General features: G+C 40.0%; 1 protein-coding gene across 1 annotated transcript in view; it reads right to left on the bottom strand.

Moving 5' to 3' along the window:
• The window catches only part of PEAK1 (pseudopodium enriched atypical kinase 1), an 81,810-nt gene that overhangs the window by 8,177 nt on the left and 48,089 nt on the right, over positions 1 to 25,544 (bottom strand). The window contains exon 3 of the mRNA XM_045448997.1: positions 22,286 to 23,031. Within this exon, the coding sequence (XP_045304953.1) occupies positions 22,286 to 23,031 (746 nt within the window). The remainder of the gene's footprint in view (positions 1 to 22,285; positions 23,032 to 25,544) is intronic.

Genomic DNA, 25,544 nt, shown 5'->3' on the forward strand with positions numbered 1-25,544 from the left:
AAAGAAAAATGTACATTTTCCCGGGAGGATGCTGATGAATCTCAGTTCTGAGAAACGGCATGCTCTGATTTCCATTCAAATAGATATTAAGAAAAGTATGAAATAGGTGATGAGGATTAAAGAGTATACTTATCATGATGAAAAAACTGAAAGAAAAAAAAAGAAAAGAAATGAAAAACACGAAACCCCTAAAACGGCACCTGGGTGGCAGAGTTGGTTAACTCTCCGACTTAGGCTCAGGTCATGGTCTTGTGGTCCATGGGTTTGAGCTCTGCATTGGGCTCTGTGCTGACAACTCAGAGCCTGGAGCCTACTTCGGATTCTGTGTCTTCCTGTTTCTCTGCCCCTCCCCCATTCCTTAAAAATAAGTGAACATTTACAAAAAAACCACCCACAACAGACCAAAGGTAAAGGAGTACCCATGGGAGAGGAGCATCCCTTTCTCATTCACTGTGTTTATACATATTTATTATAATGAGTGTTTTTTTTTAAGTTTCTCTCTTTCTCTCCCTCTCCCTGCCTCCCTCTCTCTCTGTCTCTCTCTCTCTCTCTTTCTCTCGATGGGAGGGAGGGGAAGAGGTCTGAAAACAAGTTTTTTCAAGTCTTCTACCAGCTACATCATCTAGTCTTGAAACTGAGATAACCCCAGGCAGAGTTCAAGTTCAAACATATATCTTTCAGAAAATATTATCTTTGAAAAGTTCTCAAAGTCTCAGTACACACAGTATAATATATAATTCTGTATACTCATCAATCATGGCATGAATTCTTTCTATACTGTACTGTTGGCAGTATTTCATATTTATGTGTCAGCAGGTATTTAAAAACCCTATACTTGTCATCATTTAGTTGTATAGGAGTTGGATATAGCACACAACACCATTAACCCCATTTCCAATTTTAATAATTTGCTCAACATCACATTACTGGCTGGAATGAAAGTTTAAAGTTCCCAACTCCTTGGTCTTTGAAAAGTCAATGTACCACTGAGTTTAGCTGAATGAGACTGTAGTTAAACGCTAGCAGTCATGTTATAGAAAGGGCACTCACCAGTGAACTTGGCAGGCTTGCCTGGGATTTACTCCCACCACTAACTGTGTGACCATGGGCATGTCTCTGGGTTTCAGTCTCCCTAAATAAAGGAGACAATATAAAAAAAATCCTGTGGGAATGCAAGCTGGTGCAGCCACTCTGGAAAATAGTATGGAGGTTCCTCAAGAAACTAAAATAGAATTACCCTATGACCCAGCAATTGCACTACTAGGCATTTATCCAAGGGATACAGGTGTGCTGTTTCGAAGGGACACATGCACCCCCATGTTTATAGCAGCACTATCAACAATAGCCAAAGTATGGAAAGAGCCCAAATGTCCATCGATGGATGAATGGACAAAGAAGATATGGTGTATATATACACAATGGAGTATTACTTAGCTATCAAAAAGAATGAAATCTTGCCATTGCAACTACGTGGATGGAACTGGAGGCTATTATGCTAAGTGAAATTAGTCAGTCAGAGAAAGACAAAAATCATATGACTTTACTCATATGAGGACTTTAAGAGACAAAACAGATGAACATAAGGGAAGGGAAACAAAAATAATATAAAAACAGGGAGGGGGACAAAACAGAAGAGACTCATAAATATGGAGAACAAACTGAGGGTTACTGGAGCAGTTGTGGGAGGGGGGATGGGCTAAATGGGTGAGGGGCACTAAGGAATCTACTCCCAAAATCATTGTTGCACTGTATGCTAATTTGGATGTAAATTTAAAAAAATAAAAAATAAAATTAAAAAAAAAAATCCTGAAACCTACCTCACCAGAGCAGCTGTGAGGATTAAAGGCGACTAATTCCATAGAGTTGATCTATAAATCTCAAAGCTTCACAAATGTAACACTGATAATGACTAAAACCTGCAAATGTTAAAAGTGGTGTAATATTATAGAATCCTCATGTTTTTCAAACAGAGAGAGCAAAACAGAAAAATGCATCTTTCTTTTTGAGTCCTGAGAGCCACCTGCCCCAGCAGTGAGACTCTCTGACCACAGGTTTGGTAGAGGGCAGCCAGAGAGGAAGAACTAATGTCCAGGACCTCCAGGCCAGGGTCAGCCCTGACAAGCAAATCAAACTGGCAGTATGTTCTGGCCCAAGACAGGCCAATATAAGGCTCTCTTCTTTCTCAGAAGTGTTTGGTCAATCTGCAGGTTTTACTATGCTAAGCTGCACTGAAAAACACCTGCCACTCTGTGGTTTGGCATTAGAAGCAGAGAAGATATTCTCATTGTGACTGCCACTCTCCTCATGTTATCCTCATGGTATCTGCTGACACACAGACACACACACTTGTATAAGATTCCCCAGAGCTGTGTGACTAGACAATGAACATGGGCACTACAAGAAGAATTTATGTTTAGTTTCACAGATCAATTTGAGATAAAGGTTCAAAGTGATTTACAAAGAAGAAATGATAAATCGCTCAACCAGTGCGGATGCTCTGAAGGAAAATGGCCTGCCTGGAGAGCCGACCTGAGCAGGTGACACTTCCTTATCTCCCCATCTTACAATATGTAGACAGGCCAAAGAATAATGGGTCACTCTAGTTTAAAGGGCAAAGGGAAAAGGGAGAAGACTGGAGCATGATAGAGGGAAACAAAATACTAGGGCTTCTAACTGGTTCATAACCGTGAAAACAGTTACAACCAAAATACAGACCAACGGAGATTTCCAAAATAGGATTTCTTATGTGATGAGTATCTCATAAATCTTTATTATGGAGCTTTGTGATGATGTTAATTTAGGTAGGAGTATTATATTATTCTATGTACCACATAGTAGCCATTTTTCAAATATTAATAACTTGACTCCTTTAGTGTTTTTAAAAAAAACTCAAAATTACCTGACTTCAGATGATAAATTTCTAGTCCAAAAGTTATTTCAGAAAACAAGCTGCTCTTTCTAGAACAAATGGACAGGGTTCTTCCTGCTGGTTGTTGTTTTTACCTCCCTCTCTTATTTTCTCTATTCTACAACAAAGTGACTTCCCCTTGGCCTCCCATTTTCATTTATCTTTCTTGAAAGGAATTTACATTTCTTCCCTCAAAGGGCAGTTGGCTTGAACTGCAGGAATTTCCAAAAAGATTCCACTCCCCAAGAAGAATGATTTCCACAGGACTCTGGGCTCCCCCAAATTTTGAAACAGGAACAGAACAGGAGCTGGAATGGTCCCATATCTTCATGCAAGATTCTCTTTTTTAACGGGAGAAAAGTCATCTCATATTTGTTTTGACTCCGTGGGAACAACCTATTTAAACTGCCACCAATTCTGACAGATTCTGTACTGTCCACACTTTCTGAGTGGGAAGAAAAGCCCCGCGAGAGCCCGAGCCACAGTGACACTAGAGGGAGCTGTCACATCACCATCCAGGAGTCATTTCTGGGCAAACTGCAGCCTAGCGAAGTCAGGGGGGTGACGGTTGAATCTTGTAAAATATGCCATACGTCCTCTTTCTGGACAAGTTACTGCTTCTATGAAGGTGACAACGCCAAATTCATGCAAAAGAAATGCTTTCTGTGAAAAGCACAAACAGGAAGAGGTCACCACAGTGACCCTACTGGCCTGCTTGCCCACTGAGAAGGCACACCTTCCTGAGCTACTTCTCCAGAGGAAGCCAGAAGAACATCAGAAGGGAAAGCCAGCCAGGGGTAGCTACACACCCACCAATGTGGATAACAGATTGCTGCAAAAACAAGGGCTTGTGGGGAAATTGAGTGTCTAATAAAGATGAGTAAGGACAGACAAGGAAAAGGAAAAATATTGATTAATAGTAACTGAGCAAACAAGTATCTGATGGCTCCTTAGCACTTTCCATCTGGGAAAAATCCTGAAGCAATTTAGACAGAGCTCCAAATACAGTGGAATGGGGAACCCTTTAACCACTGATAAATGACCTACTGGAAAGTGAAAGAAAACCCCATGCTTCCAGGGTCAGAGCCAAATTACCCTCTCCTGAGACCTTCCTAGACCCAGGTCAAAGCATACAATGCTTATACAACCTGATCCTAGTAGGGAAACAGCTTGGTAATTGTTCCTCACATGCAACCAGAAAAGTTTAATTTCAAACATTCACTTCAATACAGGGGCTCATTTTCCGTGTTGCTCATGGCAACTGCTCTGCATACCTTTGAGTCGTTTGCCATTATAAAGCATTTATGTTTGTTATAATAATAATCTCAACCGAGACAGCTAACTTTTAAAAAGCAGAGTGTGGGGATGCCTGGATGGCTCAGTTGGTTAAGCGTCCGACTTCGGCTCAGGTCATGATCTCATGGTCTGTGAGCTCGAGCCCCACGTCAGGTTCTGTGCTGACAGCTTAGGGCCTGGAGCCTATTTCAGATTCTGTGTCTCCCTCTCTCTCTGACCCTCCCCCACTTGTGCTCTGTCTCTCTCTGTCTCAAAAATAAATAAACGTTTAAAAAATTAAAAAAAAAAAAAGCAGAGTGTGGGGAGCTTTGACTGTAGAGCCCCATTAAAAGCATCTGGGAAGAAGACAGTGTATGTGTCTGATACTACTGACCCTTTCAGAATGCCCACAAAGACTGGAGCCGGTAAAGAGGATGTACATCTTGCTGTCCTTTCAATGTTGGGGAGTAGAGCAGATATCCAGTTTAAGGCAACAAAGTGGGGAGGTAGGGAAAAAGGTGGACATTTGGTAACACAGGAAGGAAATGGCTAGGGAATGAATCGGTTGTTGAAGAGAGTGGTATTATCCATTCTCCTTTAACTCTTCTTCCCAAAGGAATGCTGTTGTTTGTGGGGGCGGGGGAGGAGCCTATTCACTGTCCTATTTTCTCACTGACACACTCTCTTCAGCAAACTCATGGCTTCAATCATCTTGATATATTGCTGATTTCCATATTTGCAACCCAGACTTGTCTTGGACTTTAGACTCATCTATATAATGGCCTACTTGATTTCTCCTTGTGTCTGTTCCATACCACAGACCCTTAAACTTAGCACAACCAAACCCAAACTCTTCATCCCACCAAACCTCCTGTTTTTCCAGTACTTCCTCTCTTGGTGAATGGTGCCGTTATCTGTTCCAATATCTGGCTAAGAAATTCACTCTGAATTTCTCCTCCATCTTCACTTCCTACATCTAATAAATTACCAATTTTAATCGATTCTGTTCCTAAATACCTTTCAAATTATCCTCTTGTCCCCATCATCGATTGCTACCATTATCACCTGCCAGGTCTAGTACAAAAGATTTCCAAGTGGTTTCCCTGTCTCTCGTACGATTCCCCTCAAACACACCTTCCACATGACCACTAGAGCCACCTTTCAAAAAATCAGATATCACTTGCCTATTTAAAATTCATAGTGGCTCCCCATTATCTTCACAGAAGAAAGTCCTGGTCTAGCTCCCTTTCCAGTCTTCTTTCTCACCCCTCTTTCACTTTTGCCATATTGAACTACCAGCAGCCAGCCCCCTGGTTTCTTCTACCTGCCAGGTGTTCTCTCTGATCGGGGCCTCTCTTCACCCCTCATCTGCCTGAGGGATTCCTACTTACCCTTTCAAAGCCATTATCATATGTCAGTTCTGTCAAGGAGAGAAAGTACTGACTACCCTAAACCTCCTTTCTGTGTTTCTTGTATATGTCTCTATTATTACAGATATCACATTTTTTTTTTGTCTGCCTTAGGAGCAGATATTTATATCAGTAGGGCCTACCACAGAGCAAGGCACATTGTGTATGCTTGATATGTCTGTACAAAATACTGAGAAAGGCTACATCTGATGTGGTGTAGCCACAAGGTTATTTACTCAGAGAAGCTAGCATATACACAGCTTTTATGAAACAGATGGAAGTTGGCAAGGTGATGGGGAGGGGGCAATGGCAGACTAATGTGAATAATGAACATTCATGACCGGACCAGGCAAATGAGTAAACTCTGAACAATGAGGGCTGTCTGCCGAGTCCAGGCTGCCCTAGAGGCTCAGTGGTTTTGCCCTGCACAAACCTACACAAAATGATAGTGCTCTTCATCATTCCATTCAGTTTTCTCTCCTTTTCCTCAAAGAAAGCAATAATTACAAAATATAGGACCCTTCAAAAATATTCCACATTAGCTTTTATTTTTCCATTGACGAGCCAGTTGGCCTAGGATGCCTTCAGCCTACTTCCACTTTATCAGTAGGGAGTCTCATTTCCATCTCACACCATACATTTTACAGTGCCCCTCAGTGAACCTTCAGTGAGATGGGTATTGCAGGGAATGAATTGCAGAGGAACAAAAGTGAGAAACACTGAAGATCACACACACTATACCGTCTGTACTATATTGTCCCATTACACAAAAACACAACTGCAAATGAGAGACAGCATAAAACAAAAATCTGCAAATGTGCCATAGATATCCAGTATATGGTACAACCTTGCTCTAAGAATACAGGCTGATTACCTGTATTGACCTCAATCCTTGATCTACCTAGAAGGAGTATTGCTTTACTTGCTGTTACAGAGCTAAGATCCCCACACACTCAATGCTGTTACAAACATATTAAAAATGGATTAAGTATTTAAAATATAAATGCCATCTGGGCCCCAGGTAGTCAGCATTCCATGCTGTAGGAATCTGCTATGAGACCTGTCAGGTAGGCCAGGTAATTTATAGCTTGGGTTGCTACAAAAATATTCATCTGCCCAAGAAACCCATTTTGGACTCTAGAGAGAAATTCAAAAAGGCAACTGTATAAGATTTTACTATTTTATTTGTAGCATGTACCCATTAAATCTTTTGATGCTCTTACTCAGCAATGCGGATCAAAATGAAATCACTCGTGTTTCCGAGCTAGTAATTTAGGCTGAGAGAATGACACCCAGGATGTTTACATTAGAGAAACTGAAGTACAGAGCAGTTCAATAACTGACTCAGGCCCAGATTAAGAATCAATTAATTTGAATCCCAACTTATAATTCCCAACTATGTTTTCTCACCTCATTAATGAAAGCTATGGCTTCCTTTTCCTCCTAGACAATTCATTTTGATTCCAGATTTACACGAGAACACCAAACCCTTCCTTCCTAAACCAATTCCCAGTTGAGACTCTTAGGAATTTCTGTATGCATTCAGTCCTGAAATGAAGTGGGCACTGACCTATGATGGCTATGGGTGTGTATAGCTGGCCACTGGTCAATGGCTCTCTGTGAAGTTTCAATGTTGAACATATTTGTGCTGAAGGATGAAAGTGGAAGTGTTTCCCCTCTATACTTCTTTCCTTATTACTAAGCCAGTAATTAATTGCCTGTATCTATAGTCTGAACTAGTTATAAATTCCTACCAGTTATTCCTGTTAATGCTTTTTCATTTAGTGTCTTGCTTTCTCAGCATCCACCCAAATGAGATAAACAGAGACTCTGTGGACTCAAAATGCAATAAAGGATGCTGGTGTCCACAGTTCACCTCCACTTATTACAAGCTTCTAACAAGATTCTTGGCATTGGTAGAAGAAAGGAAGCAGGGGCACCTGGATGGCTCAGTCAGTTAAGTGGCTGACTTTGGCTCAGGTCATGATCTCACAGTTTGTGGGTTCGAGCCCCTCATTGGGCCCTGTGCTGACAGCTCAGAGCCTGGAGCCTGCTTCGGATTCTGTGTCTCCCTCTTTCTCTGCCCCTCCCCAGCTCACTCTCTGTCTCACTCTCTCTTAAAAATAAATAAACATTAAAAAAAATTAAAAATAAATAAATAGAACATTTAAAAAAACGGAAGGAAGCAGCCCACAGTTGTAACAGGGACATGCACATCTTCATGGGGCTCTGTGAGCTTATTCCTTGAGAACAAAGACTTAGACTCCTTTACAAAGAGAAGATACATACTACCCCAAATTTGGAACTGTTGGAAAAATAAGACAGAATTTTATACTTTTTGCTTATGTGAGATTTTTATCATCTTCCCCAAAGTAATTTCATCCAAATTTCTTATGTGGCCTCACATAACAGCATTTATTATAAAAAGACCTCAGAAAAGCAGTGAAAAAGAATGTCCCATTGAGACTGAGTCATAATTTTACCAACTGGCCATTCTGCTTATAGGTAAAGGGCTGTCATTTGTCCATTCAGGGATAACACTGAGGAATAGCAGGGCCAGTCCACTACTCAGGTATCATTATGATAGGATAGGTTCCATGTAGGAGTCAGGAGGCAGCCTGCCATGGAGCTGGTGACCCTATGCAACCATAATTATTATCCTCTGGCTTCAGTTTCCACCTGTGTATAATGACGAATGATGAGTGCTGGCTCTTCTAAAGTTGACTTGAGTCTACTTTGGGGATTATGTGTTTAGTCAGTGGCTACCCAGATTCTCTGAAAGGAGGAAAACGCAAGGTAGATTTTATTTAGAGCAGGGAAGTTTTAAGTTCATGCTTAAATTTATGTTAAGTTTTATTTAGAGAGCAGGGAAGTTAAGGGCTGGAGGCCAGCCAATACACAGCCCACAGAGACAAGTCCGATTTGCTGGGTGGCGGCTCACCAAATGGTGATGAGGGGATGAAAGGAGACATGAAAGAAACAGAAATAGAAGTTGAAGGTTAAATATTGTCTGGGCATCAATTTGGCCTTTCCTTCACCAAAACACTTAAAAAAGTAGGCTGTGCTCACTGCCTCCCTGTTCCGTACTCTAACTGGCTGCATCTGGTATCTGCTCCCACTATTATTGAGATTGTATTTTCTTAAAGTTTACCAGAGATTGCCTTTTCCTTATGCTGCTCAAGCTTTTTGCAATTCTGGACTCTGACTGGTGGGTCCTTGCTCTTTGCTACTTCTTCTCCTGTGTTTCTGTTTGGGTCACTTAGAGGTGTAGACCTTTTCTTGATGTTATAGACTCTGCCACTATAACAGCATACATTCCCCAAAGTTTGAACTAAATCAAGTCTACGAGAAGACTGGGTAACCATATTTCTAGTCTTGATCTCCCTTTTGAGTACCAAACCTACATTTTTGTCTGGCTACAGCATTTCTCTAGCACTGGATGTCCTAGAGGCATGCTCCACAAAGAGCTCATCTTCTGGTTTTTCTGACTTATATTTCAGTTGATGGCACCCTCCTCCTGGGGCTGTCTCTCATCCTACAGCCAGCCTTTCACCAGACATGGTCCTACCAACTGTTTCAGCTCTTTTACCACCTGCCCCTTCTTTCCCACTGTCCAGTGGCTCATTATTACTTACCTGGACTACTGCAATAGCATCATGACTGGCTTCCTTTCTGGACTCTTCTATCATAGTTTTCTTCCAAAATCATTTCACCATAGTTTCCCCCCCCCACCCCCAAATCATTGATATTATATTATTCCCCTGTTTAAAAATCCTTAGTGGCTTCCCATAAAACACAAAATAAATAAAGTTGGGCGCACCTGGGTGGCTCAGTCGGTTAAGCCTCCGACTTTGGCTCAGGTCATGATCTCGCTGTTCGTGAGTTTCAGCCCTTTGTCGGGCTCTGTGCTGACAGCTCAAAGCCTGGAGCCTGCTTCAGATTCTGTCTCCCTTTCTCTCTGCCCCTCCGCTGCTCACGCTCTATCTCTCTCGAAAATAAATAAACATAAAAAAAAACCCACAAAAATAAAGTCTAACTTTTTGAACTCATCATTCAAAGCTCTAAATGTGGTCCCAAATCTTTCCACAGCCAAATTTTTCAATATTCTCTTCCTGCACTGTGGACAAAAAAGGCCGTATTTTATAGGCCCTGTGATAGTGTTAACAATGACTTATTTCATTCATTGTCATTCATCTTTACATTTCTGCATACCACTCTGAACCTTCATTATAATTTATCTTGTTTAAGAGTTATTTATGCCTTTGTCTTTCCCACTGGAATATAAGCTCCTTGAGGGTGAGGCTTTGTTTTGTTCACATGTACTTCTATAAATCCACACAGATATCACAATTTTTTATACAGTAAATGTTTGCCAAAAGGTCAAGAAATATTTGTTGAATGCCCATTATGTACACTATACTATTTCGGATAGAATATAATGCTATCTAATGCTAAATGCTAAAGCTACCTGCGGTGCTTGTTAACAATGCAGTTTCCCAGGCCTCACTTCCAGAGATTCTGATTCTGCAGGTATGGGATGCGGCTGAGGAAAGTATATATATATATATATATATATATATATATATATATATATATATTTAAATTTATTTATTTATTCTGAGACAGAGAGAGAGAGAGAGAGAGAGACAGACAGACAGTGTGAATGGGGAAGTGGCAGAGAGAGAGAAGGGAAGAGAGAGAATCCCAAGCAGACTTTGCACTTCAGTGCAGAGCCTAATGTGGGGCTTGAACTCATGAACTGCAAGATCATGACCTGAGCCGAAATCAAAAGTTGTATTCCTAACTGCCTGAGCCACCTGGGCAGCCCTGACAAAAGTATATTTCTAATGAGGACCCCTGGGTGATGCAGAAATAGGTCACCTGTAGATGACAGTGCTATTCCCAGAAGTGCAGTCCAGACAGAGGAACTAGTGCGTGTAGGGCTGTGTGGCATGATATAAGAACTACTCGTGATTTGTGCTAGAGGATGCAACTATAGGGATGAATAACTTGGGGTGTCTGCCTCCAAGGACTCAGTGTCAAATGATCTAAAATCTCCAATTCCTTGTTTTTTTTTAATCAAAAAGACATTATGCCACCATTAAAAAACAAAACGAAATCAAAATCACCTATAATTATCACCACTCTAACAGGAATTATTTGCATATTACCATTTTGTAAGTCAGTTTTTAAAAAGTTATGATCATACTATTTGGTATTCTGTTATTTTCATGTGACATTTTACAAAAACTGTTTTTCATGATTTTTTTAGAGTCTTCATAATTACCATTTAATGGCCACAAAGACTCCATTGGGCATTGTCATAATTTATTAAATTGTTTCCTTAATATCAGACACCCAGTTTGTTTTCAATTTTTGGCAGTGCTAAAAATCTTGAGGATGCTAGCATTTAGTAGTTTTCTCTCCTAATTTTAAGTAAAAATGTTTACATCTTTGAAGTAATGAGAAATAAAACATGTAAGGACAGAACTTACCTAAATATACTCAGACCAGTGCCTAATTTTAAAGAAGAATAGAGTGGTCTAAAAAATGTTGAGCAGTTAACTTTTCAGTATTGTTAATAATAATGCATTATTGTATATGTATAGTCTGGAAAGGGGTTTCACTACATAAAAACATATGCATTAGAACAATCTTATGAGGGGGTGCCTGGGTGGCTCAGTTGGGTAAGTGTCCAACTTTGGCTCAGGTCATGATCTTGTGGTTTGTAAGTTCGAGCCCCACATCAGGCTCTGTGCTGACAGCTCAGAGCCTGGAACCTGCTTCAGATTCTGTGTCTCCCTGTCTCTCTGCCCCTACTCAGCTTGCACTCTGTCTCTCTCAAAAATAAACATTAAGAAAAGAACACTCTTTTTTTTTTTTTTTTCAACGTTTATTTTATTTTTGGGACAGAGAGAGACAGAGCATGAACGGGGGAGGGGCAGAGAGAGAGGGAGACACAGAATCGGAAACAGGCTCCAGGCTCTGAGCCATCAACCCAGAGCCCGACGCGGGGCTCGAACTCACGGACCGCGAGATCGTGACCTGGCTGAAGTCGGACGCTTAACCGACTGCGCCACCCAGGCGCCCCAAGAAAAGAACACTCTTATGAGGTAGGTAGAGCAGGTAGTATCCATTCATGTGAAAACCATGACTTACTTGGGGATACACAGAGACTGATTCTGACCCATGTCAGCTAACTCCAAATTGACTTTTCTCTATTATGTGTTGTGATAATAGCAATTTACTTAAGACAAATACAACTAATAAAACTATTCACACTGAATGAAAAACAGAATAAAGCTATGGAATGAATTGTGTCCTCCCTATATTTCTATGTTGAAGCCCTAACTCCTAATATGACATATTCTTTCCCCCATTTTAACCCCCACATGAGGACACAGTGAGAAGGTAGCTGTCTACAAGCCAGGAAGAGAGTCCTCCAGTCTCCAAAACTGGGAGAAAATAAATTTCTGTTTAGCCATCCAGTCAGTTTTGTTATGGCAGCCTGAGCAGACTACGATTTTTGTACTGAGAAGTAGAGTACCACTGTAACAAATACCCAAAACTGTAGAAGCAGCTTTGGAATTGGGTAGAAGCTGGAAGAGTTTTGAGATTCATGACAGAAAAAGCCTAGATAATCATGAAGAGACTATTGTTAGAAATATGAACATTAAGAGTGATTCTGGTGAGGAATCAGACAGAAATGAGGAACATAGATGCTATCAGAAACTGGACAAATTATAAAATGACAGAGAACTTGGCTAAAATGTTCTAGAATTTTGTGGATAGCAGAACTTGTGAACAATGAAACTGTATATCTAGCTGAGATTTCTAAGCAAAGTGATCAAGCAGCAGCTTATTTCCTCCTAACTGCTTACAGTAAAAACGCAAAAAGGGAGAGAGAAGTTGAAGAAAGAATTGTTAAGCAAAAAGGAACCAAGACTTTAAGATTTGGATAATTCTCAGCCTATCCATACTGCAACAAACAAGAAAGCTAGTTCTAAAAGGAACACTAAGGGGTGTGACTGAATAACCATTTTTCTAAAGAGATCAGGGGTATGACTCATGGACTTATTAATCAGTCATCTCAGGAGAAGCCAGAATGAGAGAGGATTCTACCAGAAAAGACACTGCTAGTTTGAACTAAAGGGACAGAGGAAGCAGGATGGAGTGAAGGAAAGTTGTCAGACTTCTTGGATTCTATATAACTCGTCCATAGAGCTGTGAAGGTGCATTATTCTTTAAGGAAAGGGAAGAATGACCCTGAAGGTGTTTCAGAGATTGTCAGCGCTGTTACTCCCATCACAATCTAAGAGACAAGACTGTTTCCTCCTGGGTTTCAAAGGGTAGGGCTGCCTCGGCAGAGAGCCATGTGGATGGGGCCTCACGGAGGGCAGTGTGGGCAGGGCCCTTACAAAGAGCTGGAGGAGCAGGGTGCTTAGCAGAGCCATGGGAGCAATGCTGCCAGTACTGAATCAAAGAGGATCGTTTGTGAGTGTTCGTATCTAATGGAATTTGCCTTGCTAGGTTTTGGACTTGCTTGAGACTCATCATCCCTTCCTTCCCTTCTATTTCTCCCTTTTAGAATGGAATTGTCTATCCTATGCCTGTCCACCATCATATTTTTTAACATAGTGTTAACTTTTAGTTAACATAGTGTTATATTAGTTTCAGGTGTATGGTATAATGATTCACCAATTCTATGTATTATTCACTGTTCATCACTGTAAGCATACTCTTAATCCCCTTCACCTATTTTGCCCATTCCCCCACCCAGCTTCCCTCTGGCAAATACCAGTTTGTTCTCTGTAGTTAAGAGTTTTTTGGTTTGTCTCTTTTATCGTCTGTTCATGTGTTTTTATTTTAAATTCCACATACAAGTGAAATCATATATTTGTCTTTCTCTGACTTATTCACTTAGCATTATACTCTCTAGCTCCATCCATGTTTTACAAATGGCAAGATCTCATTCTTTTCTATGGTTGAGTAATATTCCATGGTGTATATATGCATCTTCTTTATCCACTCATCTGTTGACAGACACTTGGGCTGCTTCTGTATCGTGGCTGTTGTAAATAATGCTACAATAAATACAGGGGTGCACAGATCTTTTCAAATTAGTGTTTTCATTTTCTTTGGGCAAATACCCAATAGTGGAATTACTGACCACCATTGTATTTTGGAAGCACATAACTTGGCTAGTTTCACAGGGTCACAGCTAGAGAGGAAATCTGCCTTAGAATGAATCAGACCCTGAGTTATACCCATATCTGATTTAGATGATATTTAGATGAGACTTTGGACTTGAGAGTTGACGCTTGAATGACTCAAGACCTTTGGGTCTGTTGGGATGAACTGAATATATTTTGCATGTGATAAGAACATGAATTTTGGGGTGCCAGGGACAGAATGCTATAGACTGAATTCTGAGTCCCCAAAATTAATATGTTAAGTGCTAACCCCTGAGATATTGTGATTTATAAGAAAAGGTCATCCAGATAACCAGAATATATTTCTCAAATATATATGGTCTTCATTCATGGTTCTTAACTCACACCTCCCCAAACCCTTGGAATTTTGTAAGTATTGAGAGCAACAAAGGTGTCTCTTACTATGTTCATAAGGTGACTTATGGACCCCACTGAAAGAAGGGGCTGGTTGCCAGGGGAACCAACCTCATGATTGAAGGGCTGCAACTTTCAGTCCCACCCCAACCTCCATGGAGAAAGTGCCTGGAAATTGAATCAATAGCCAATCATCAGTGATTTAATCAATCATGGCTATGTAATGAACCCTCCATAAAACCTCAAATGGACAGAGTTTGAAGAGATTGGTAAACACACGGAGATTTGGGGAGTGTGGTGCACATGGAGAGAACATGGAAGCTCTGTGCCCTTTCCCCACACCTTGCTCTATGCATCTCTTCTATCTGGCTGTTCTTGAGTTATATTCTTTTATAATAAGCTGGTGATCTAGTAAGATGCTTCTTTGCATTCTATGAGATGATCTAGTAAATTACTCGAACCCAAGGAGGGGGTTGTGGGAATCTCTGATTTACAGCCAGTTGGTCAGAAGCACAGGTAATGACTTGGGTTTGTGACTGGTGTCTGCTGTTTGTAGAAGGTGGCAGTCTGGTAGACTGAACCCTTAACCTGAGAGACATGGTGCTGTCTCCAGGTAGGTAAGTTGAATCACGGTAAATTGTAGGATGCCCTTTTGATGTCTGAAAATTGCTTTCTGTTGTGTTAGAAGTGTGCACCTTCCTCCGACGTTGGAAACTGAGTCTCTGAACACACAATTTAACCCCCCATTTGGACCATATTGGGAGATAGGGCCTACAAAGAGGTAATTAAGGTCATCAAGGAGGCGGCCTGATGTGGATTAGTATCCCTAGAAAAAGAGACACCAAGCCTCCATCCCCCCCTTGGCTATGTATGGACACAGGGAGAAGGCAGCCATCTGCAAACCAGAAAGAGAACTCTCACTAGAAACTAAATCAACCAGAACCTTTATCTTGAATTTTCCACTCTTTAGAACCGTGACAAAATTCAAGTCTATTGTTTAAGCCACCCAATCTATATAGTATTTTGTTACAGCAGTTTGAACAAACTAAGACAACACCCAAAGTAAAGACCTTTGTACTTTTATCACTGCAGTGGACTTGGCATTTAAGGGGATAGCATCCTTTGGCTTTCAAATTGCTAAATTCTAGCACTGATTTCCTTTTGCAATGTTTTAAAGACCTTTTAGTCTCTTCAAGAGACAGTCAAACCTGTTAGCCACTCTAAATTCCATCAGTATGGGAAGGGATATTTTAAGAAGACAAACAGTAAAAACCTGTTTGTGTGAGCCAACTGCTGGTCTCTTTTGCTTACCTCTGCAAAGGTAGGGTTCACAGTGTCCTGGTAGTTTATTCCTCTAAGGTTGTACAATCAATTGGGTACTTCTAGAAATGCCCAGTCTTCAAAGACACATTTATATTCACCATTTAGTATAAAACGTCCTTTCCCAAACCTGCCAACAACTCCCAGTGTATAACCACTTGCCACCTGTTCTTTGGAGATTGCTTCTGCATCATTACAAGCCAAGAAATCAATACTACACCATTGATTTGGGAAAGAGACAAGATTGCACGCAATAATACATAAAGTTAGTCAAGCCCTACTTCTCCATTGTTTTGAAAGAACAGATAGTTCAATGCCCTGTTCTGAAATAGGTACTCATCCTGGATTGGTGATCTTGTAGCAATAAAAGCCCAAGATAGATGAGGCACCATAACCCCAATTGACTTAATAGCTCTTGAGTGCTACACAGAATCTCAAAATGCCTTTTTAGACTCAACAGTTATGTATTAACTAAAATCCAGCTCCTCTCTCTGCAGTCTATCCCTCAGTTTAATTTACAAAGTATGGGCTGGGGCCCAGGGTCACTCTGCTAGCACCACCAGACAGTTAAGTGGTAAGGGCACTGCAACTGCAGACAGCAGTTGAAGGTCTGCTCCAAATATGTATTCTGTCTTGATAGACAGGTAAGGCCAATTGTTTACCTTATCCATTAATTTCCTAAGACACCATCTGGTCTTTCCAAGCCAAATTAACATGTAAAAGTCATTTAGATATGTTAATTGGTTTTGAACCAGGAAATAGAATCAATAAAAAGGGACTATGGGAATGGAGAACATTACGCATTTACCTAGAACTCTGTGTTTTAAAAAGCTCTTTCACATGCATTAGCTCCCTTGATCCTAACCTCAATCCCACAGATTATCATTGTAAACATCTGAAAGAGGAGGAAATTGAGGCTCAATGATTGTTACCCTTTTAAAGTAGCCTAGGGAAGACACTTAGGGAGAGGGAAAGGAGTGAATACTTATCAGGGATGTTTTATTCTCTTTTAGCCAAACAGACCCAAAGCTAAGGAAACTGAGACTCAGAGTAGCAATTTGTGACAAAGCTAATAAGTAGCAGAGCCAGGACTTGAACCCAGGATCTTTTGGACTTCAAAGTCTATTCTCTACTAACAATTTCCTCTTTAAAAAAAATCCAAAGGCTGGCTGGGTGAGGACTGGGCAAACAAGAAGAAACCACATTAACATGGATAGGAGAGAATGGGACACAACCTTGCCATAAAATCCACCCCTGGTGCAGTATCCCTATAACAGGGAGAGAACTCAAAACCTGGAGCTTCTCCCTCAGAAGTGAGGGATTTAAATCCTACATCTGGCATCCCAACTTCTAAGACATACACCTGAGAGACAAACCTCTAAAACATGTAACTTTGAAACCCAACAGGGCTTGTGTCCTGAGACCCACAAAACTGTGGCAATCTGAGAAACCGCTCTTAAAAGGGCCTACATGCTGGGACTTACCCACCCAAGAAGCAGCCAACTGTGCCTTGCCTTAAAGTGAAGGAGGCTCAAATGCTTATATTAAAGCACTGGTGTGAGACTAAAGCACCAGTGGAGTGGCAGACATCTAATCTGAAACATACAACTAGGAGCCTGCTGGAACACTTTCCAGAGACAAAGACTAGTAGGTATGATCTTTATGTTCTCCCTTTGCCAGGCTCCAGGGCACTAGTATCCCAAAGAATGAGCTTTTATGTGTGTCTGGTGGCCTGATTTTTATGGCTGCTGTCTAGGGGATGCCTCTTGACTGCGTGGCTCTGGAGGCAGGGGGGGTTTGTGTTCCTGGTCCCATAGGACTGTAATAATTGGTATCACCCAGAAAAAAGCTTATACCCCTGTCTGACACCCCAAGTTTTGTGATTGCTGTCAGGGAACACCTCTCTATCATCTGGTTCTGGCAGTCAGTGGGGTTCATGGGTCTCACAGGACTGTAACCAATGGAGAAAAAGGTCTTAAACAGCTACCAACCCCAGGGCAGAGCAAGAGGTAGCAAACCCAGGAGCTTGGTCTTTCTGTGAAGAAGGCCTATTAGCTAATCATGGGGCTGACCATACACCTTTCCAGAGACCTCAGAGAGAGGGTGCTATATTCCTACTCACCCTCTGCCATGCCCCAGAGTGCCAGTGTCTCCTGGACAGGAGCTGTACACACATTTGGTGCCCTGGTTTTTGTCTGGTGCCCCAGTTTATATGGCTGCTGTCCAGAAAATGCTCCTTGATCACCTGGCTCTGGTGGCCAGGGGGCTTGCATCCTGGGTCCCCTAGGACTATAGCAGAGAGATAGTTCTTGGCAGGTTTCCACTCAGGGCACTGCACAGACAGTGGTCGTACACTCCCTAGTCTTTCTGTGAAGAAGTCCTCTTTGCTTGTTCTGGAACTTTGGCCTGAGGGGCAGACTTCAGGTTTGGTACATATTTAGTGGCCTGTAGAGTTGGTCTCCAGGAACATAGGCTATGGACACCATGTTGGTGCTTTCTTTCTGCCATGCTCCAGTTTACCAGTATCACACAGAAAAAAACTTATACTCTTGTCTAGAGCCTGGGTTTCTGTACCTGCTTCCCAGAGGGCACCTGTTCCAGATCTGCGTATGTTTGCAGTCCCGCAGGATTATATATATTTGCCTATTATTTATTTTTATTTTTTATATTTGCCTATTTTTATTTTTATTTTTATTTATTTATTTTTTTTCAATGTTTATTTATTTTTGGGACAGAGAGAGACAGAGCATGAACCGGGGAGGGGCAGAGAGAGAGGGAGACACAGAATCGGAAACAGGCTCCAGGCTCTGAGCCATCAGCCCAGAGCCCGACGCGGGACTTGAACTCACGGACCGCGAGATCATGACCTGGCTAAAGTCGGACGCTTAACCGACTGCGCCACCCAGGCGCCCCATATTTGCCTATTTTTAAAAGCTGATGCCTGAGGGTCTGGCTTTCAGTCAGCCTGAGTCTAGGTGCTGAGATTCTCCCCCTTGGGACACTGATGGGTCTTGGCATATTCTCAACTACTGGGAGCTATTAAAAATATAATAGCCTGCTTGAACAGGCACAAAGGTTTGAGAGATGACAAAGATCTGGGGCAGGATTGAATGACAAGGTTCATCTACATGAGGCCACTCCTTTAAGGCTGGGAGAGGTGGTTGTTTCATCTACTGTATGGAAACGCAGACTCAAGCTAAATGAAAAAAGAGAGGAATATGTTCCAAATGAAAAAACCAAGTAAACCCCAGAAAAAAAACAAACAAAAAAAAAAACACAAAAAACCTTAATGAAATGGAGATAAGTAATGTACCTGATAAAGAGTTCAAAGTAATGGTTATAATGAATGGGGAGAAAAATGGATGAACACAAAGAACTTCAACAGAGAGATGGAAAATATAAGAAAGTACCACACAGAAGCCACAGAGCTGAAGAATACAATAACTGAATGGAAAAATACATGAGACAGGTTCAGTAGCAGACTAGATGAAGCAAAAGAAAGGATCAGACAACTCAAAGATAAGGCAGTGTTACTCACTGAATCAGAGCAGCAAAACCAAACAAATAAAAAAGAAAAAAAAATGAAGATAGCTTAAGGGATGTAGAGAACATCACATAGTCTAACATTTGCATCATAGTGCTCTGAGAAAAAGAAAAGAGAAAGGGATAGAAATCTTATTTGAAGAAACAATGACTGAAAACTTCCCTAACCTGTGGAAATAAACAGACATTGACATCCAGGAAGCCCAGAGTTCCAAATAAGAGGAACCCAAAGATACCCACACCAAGACACATTACAATTAAAATGTCAAGTTAAAGTACAACATGTTAAAAACAGCAAGAGGAAAACAACTTGTTACATACAAGGGAACGCCCATAAGACTCTCAACAGATTTTTCAGCAAAAATTTTGCAAGTTAGAAGGGAGTGGCACTACATATTCAAAGTGCTAAAAAACTCACCAAACCCCAAAAAACCAACCAACCAACCGAACAAAAAAACCTCCCAACTAAGAATACTCTACCTAGCAAAGTTATCATTCAGAAGTGAAGGAGACACAGAGTTTTTCAGACAAGCAAAAGCTGAAGGAGTTCACCACTATTAAACTGGCCTTACAATAAATGTCAAAGGAAGTTGTTTAAGTTGAAAACAAAGTGCATTAATTAGTAACAAGAACACATATTAAAGAATAAATCTCACTTGTAAAGTAAATATATAGTAAAGGTAGGGATCAATCACTTATGAGACTAGTATAAAGATTGAAAGACAAAACTAGTGGGGCGCCTGGGTGGCTCAGTCAGTTAAGTGTTGACTTTGGCTCACGTCATGATCTCATGGTTTGTGGGTTCGAGCCCTGTGTTGGAGGGCTCTGTGCTGACAGCTCAGAGCCTGGAGCCTGCTTTGGATTCTGTCTCCCTCTCTCTCTGCCCCTTGCCTGCTCACGCTGTCTCTCTCTCTCTCAAAAATAAACATTAAAAAAAATTTTTAAAAAAAGAAAGACAAACTAGTAAAAATAATTATGATTACAATTGGTTAAGGGATGCACAAAATAAAAAGCTGTTAACTGTGACATCAAAAACATAAAATGAAAGAAACCACAAAATATGTGGCGGGAAGAATAATTTTGAGCTTTACAATGGGATGAAACTTAAGCTGTAACCAACTTAAAACAGACTGTTATAGATATAAGTTGTTTATGCAAGCTCATGGTAACCATAAAACAAAAACACAAAAAAGAAAGAGAAAGGAAAATAAGCATAGCACTAAAGAAACCACAAAGTAAGAGATCAGGAGAAGAAACAGATGACCTACAAAAACAGTCTTTCTGGAAACAATAAACAAAATGGCAATAAGCACAGACCTATCAATAGTCACTTTAAATGTAAATAGATAAATTCTCCAATCCAAAGACACAGAGTGGCTGAATGGATTAAAAAAAAAAAAAAAAAAAAAAAAAAAGACCCATCTATATGCTGTCTAAAGAGACCCACTTTATTAAAAAAATTTTTTTAATGTTTTATTATTTATTTCTTGAGAGAAAGAGAGAGAGAGAGAGAGAGAGAGAGAGAGAGACACCATGAGCAGGCAAGGGGCAGAGAGAGAGGGAGACACAGAATTCAAAGCAGGTTCCAGGCTCTGAGTTGTCAGCACAGAGCCCTCCAACATGGGGCTTGAACTCACAAACTGCGAGATCATGACCTGGGCCAAAGTAGGACGCTTAACCAACTGAGCTACCCAGGCACCCTGAGACCCACTTTAGAGGTAAGGACAAGACTGAAAGTGAAGGGATGGAAAAAGATATTCCATGCAAATGAAAACCAAAAGAAAGCTAGAATGTTAATTTACATCAGACAAAATAGACTTTGAAACAAAGACTGTAATAAGAGACAAAGAAACGAGTTATGTAACGATGAAAGGATCAACCAACAAGAGGCTGTAACATTTGTCAACATTTATGCAACTAACATTAAGAGGACGTAAATACATAAAGCAAATACTAACAGACCTAAAGGAAGAAATTGACAACAATACAATAATACTAGGAGACTTACATCAATGGATAGATCATCCAGACCCCCCCCCCCCAAAAAAAATCAACAAGGAAACGTCAGCCTTAAATGAAACATTAGATCACATAAGCCCACAGATGGGCTTAACAGATATATACCCAACATTCTATTCAAAAGCAATGGAATACGCATTCTTCTCAAGCACATATGGAACATTTTCCAAGATAGATCATGTTAGGACAAAAAACAAGTCTTAATAAATTTAAGAGGACTGAAATTTTATCAAGCATCTTTTCTGACTATAATGGTATGAAACTAGAAATTAACACAAAAATTACACACAGAAAACTGGGAAATTCATAAATTTGTGGAGATTAGACAACATGCTACTGAACAACCAATGGGTCAAAGAAGAAATCCAGAGAAATAAAAAAAAAAATAGCTTGAGACAAATGAAAATGGGAATGTAACAAAGATCATGCTTTATTTGTTACATTGACAAAGCCTATGGCTTATTTACAGTGAATGTAACTGGGCAAGAATTCTTAATGTTAATAGTTTTAGCTTTTGTGAAGAGGTGGTTTGTCTGGAATGGGCAATCTACAGTTAAGAAATTAGTATGTGACATAATGGATAAAGTAAGTTGGGCTATGGAGTCAGAGAGATCTGTGTGCAAATCCCAGCTCAACTAATTGTGTGTGACCCTAAGCAAGTAAGCTCACCTATCTTTTATTTTCCTCATCCGTCACATGGATAAAAAGATCTTAACCTCATAAACTTGATGTGAAGATCAAATTATGTAACACCAATAATGTTCCTGGCACATCAACAAATATTGGTTACCTTCTTCTGTAAAAATGTCTCCCCAAGAAGCAGAACAGTTATAGAGCAGGGGCAGACCAGTGTCTCTTATTTGCTAGAGAATAAAGACAGAAACATGGAGTGGAAGGGACATAACAGACCCATTTGTATAGGTAGCCTTCGCAAACAATCACGGCTCAAGGATTAGCTACTTTCAGAAGACTTCTCTGACCTCTAAAGTTTGGGTTAAAGTCCTTCTAAGCTTCCAGAATTCTGTTTTCCTCTATCTTAGCAATACAGTATACTGTAAGTCTGTCTCTTAACATATCTGTTTTCCCCTTTAGATAGTAAGTAACTCCCCTGCTTATTATAATATCTGGTGTAAGGTAGATGATCAATAACTTTTTGCTGAATAAAAGAATGGAGGAAAGAACAGACCCATCCCAATAACAGTGTGTTGGGTAAGATTAAAATCAAATTTATAATATTTTCTTACCTTGACTGCATAGTTGTTAAGTGGATCTTTTGCATATGAAGCTGTGTAGTAAACTGCATCACCTGCCTCACAACACGGTTTGTCACTAGTTAGCCTGAAGTCTGACCAGCTGTCCACCCCAAAACGGAGCTGATCTTTCTGTCCAGCCATGAAGAGGTCTTCACATTTAATAGCCAGTTTTTTCAAGGCATCTGTATGAAGGCTTCGGATTTTACCCACCACTTCTTCCCGATTCTCAAGTCCTCTATAAAGTGCTTGTCTCTGTGGCTTCTGTATGCCTCGGCCCTGTCTGCAAGAGGGACCACGCCGGCTGGATAGGGACTCCATGCTGTTGGAAAATCTATCCTTAATACTGAGAGTGGTTAAGCTGGAGATACTGTTTGCTGCTGAGGGGACAGGTCTCTCCTTGAGCAAAGGTCTTTCCAAGGAGTCATAAGACTCAATGTCTAGTCCCTTGAGTTCATAACTGATGGAAGAGCCAGCACTACTGGCATCCCAGTTGGGGTCGATATCATAGGTGGGATTAGCCATTACACAAAGACTTGTTTCCATGGATTTTTGGAGGTCTTTGGGGATTGGTTCTGTATTGGCTCTTATGATCGTTTTCTTTGGCAGTGGGGGTGGTGTAGGTTGGGAAGCATTAGGTGTTTCTTCATCTGTTTTCCCACTAAAGACAACAGCATCATCCAAAGTTCCCTTAGGCTGCCGTGGATGCTTGGGTGGTATCATGGCTGCTCTAGATTGCCCTGTATTGTTTTAAAAGAAAGAAAGAAATAATAGTTAAGTTTTTATTCTTGTTACATAATTGAAAGTTAAGGAGAAATAAGGAACTTAAGGAGGTGGCCATGACAATATAAGAAGTCAATGCCTTAATTCAAAATGGTTGAAGAAAAGTAACCAAAGAACAAATAGGTAAAAGTCTAAGACTTGGTGGGAGCAATAAAACGTGAGCAATGTCTCAGCATGTCTCAGCATGTGCCAGAGGAACAAGGTAATGGGCTGTAACAACAACAACAACAACAACAACAACAACACTTCAGTTCTCCACTCCTGCCCCCAAGATTGCTTATTTTTACTACACTAGAATATGAAGGGGTGACAGACACTCAAATAATTACATTGTGACAGGGTAGAGATGAAAACATTTGTGGATTAGAAAACACTTGGAAGCATTTTAAAAAACAATGGAAACTAGCAATGGAACCACTAGTATCAAAAGATACTATTCTGTTCTTTTAACCTGGTTCCAAAGTTACCCTATATTGTATATAGCACTTGTCATTTTCAATCCAACACATATGAATACAATTTCATAAACATGTTATTTTATTTCACTCTAGAGATGGATTCTAGCACTAGTCTTAAACTGGTCTATGTATAATTCTTGTGATTGGGATAAAGGGAACAATACATATTAGTAGTCAACTGCTGTTCCAAACATCCTTCACAAAGTCTTATGACTTTCTATTTTATTTTGAAGGTATATAAACTATGATTTGAGTGATACTACTTTTGGACATCTCTTACAAGCCCTAGTTATAGAACCAATCATCTCTGCTTCCTTTCTAGCACCTGCATTTGGAAGACAATAAAATACACATGTGTGAAAATGAAAACAAAAATGGCCCAAAATCTTTGGGACATAGCACAAGAAGTTCTAAGAGGAAAATACATAGCAATACAGGCCTACCTACCTCAAGAAATAAGAAAAAGCTTGAATAAAAAAATCTAACCTTACACCTAAAGGAACTAGAAAAAGAACAAACAAAACCCATGGTAAATAGAAAGAAGGAAATACTGAAGATTAGAGCAGAAATAAATGTATAGACACACACACACACACACACACACACACACACATACACACAAAAAGAGAGAGAGAGAGAGAGAGAGAAAGAAAAAGAAAGAAATCAATGAAACCAAGAGCTGGTTCTTTGAAGATAAACAAATGTGATAAACCCTTAGCCAGACTTATTAAGTAAAAAACAGAAAGGACCCGAATAAATAACATCAGAAACAAAAGAGAAGTAACACTGATACAACAGAAATACAAAGGAATATAAGAGAATACTACAAAAAGTTGTATGTCAACAAATTAAACAACCTACAAGAAATAAATTCCTAGAAACATATAATCTTCAAAAACTGAACCAGAAATAGAAAATCTCAACAGATTGACTACAGGGAATGAAACTGAATCAGTAATAAAAACAACTACCAAAAGCAGAAGTCCAGGACCAGATGGGTTCACAGGTGAATTCTATCAACCATTTAAAGAAGAGTTAATACCTATTCTTCTCAAACTATTCTAAAAAATAGAAAAAGAAGGAAAGCTTCTAAATGCATTCTATAAGGCCAGCATCACCCTGATACCAACACCAGACAAAGACACCAAAAAAAAAAAAAAAAAGGAAGAAAAGTATGAGCCAATATTGCTGATGAATATAGATGTAAAAAGCATCAACAAAGTATTAGCAAACTGAATTCAACAATACATTAAAAAATCATTCACCATGATCAGGTGAGATTCATCCTGGGGACGCAAGGTGGTTCAATATTCACAAATCACTCAATGTGATATACCACATCAATAAAATGAAGGATAAAAATCATATGATCAAGTCAACGGATGCAGAAAAAGCATCTGCCAAAACTCAACATCCATTCATGATAAAAACTCAACAAAGTAGGGTTAGAGGAAACATACCTCAACATGATAGGGAAAAGACAAGGATGTCCACTCTTGCCTCTTTATTCAACATAGTACTGGAAATCCTAGCCACAGTAATCAGACAAGAACAGAAATAAGAGGCATCTATGTTGGTAAAGAAGTTAAACTGTCACTATTTGCAGATGACATGATACTATACATAGAAAATCTTAAAGACTCCACCAAAAAACAACTAGAAGTAATAAATGAATTCAGTAAAGTTGTAGGATACAAAATTAATACCCAGAAATCAGTAGTGCTTCCATCTTCTATATACTAATAACAAAGTAGAAAGAAGAGAAATTAAGAACACAGTTCCATTTACAATTGCACCAAAAATTTAGGAATAAACTTAACCAAAGAGGTGAAAGACCTGTACTCTGAAAACTATAACACAAGACACACACAAATGGAAAGATATTCCATGCTCATGAATCTGAGGAATTATTATTGTTAAAATGTCCCTATTAGCCAAAGGGATCTACAGATTCAATACCATCCCTATTAAAACACCAACATTATTTTTCACAGAACAAAAACAAATAATAC

This window comes from Leopardus geoffroyi, chromosome B3 (genome assembly GCF_018350155.1).
Source record: "Leopardus geoffroyi isolate Oge1 chromosome B3, O.geoffroyi_Oge1_pat1.0, whole genome shotgun sequence".
NCBI lineage: Eukaryota > Metazoa > Chordata > Mammalia > Carnivora > Felidae > Leopardus > Leopardus geoffroyi.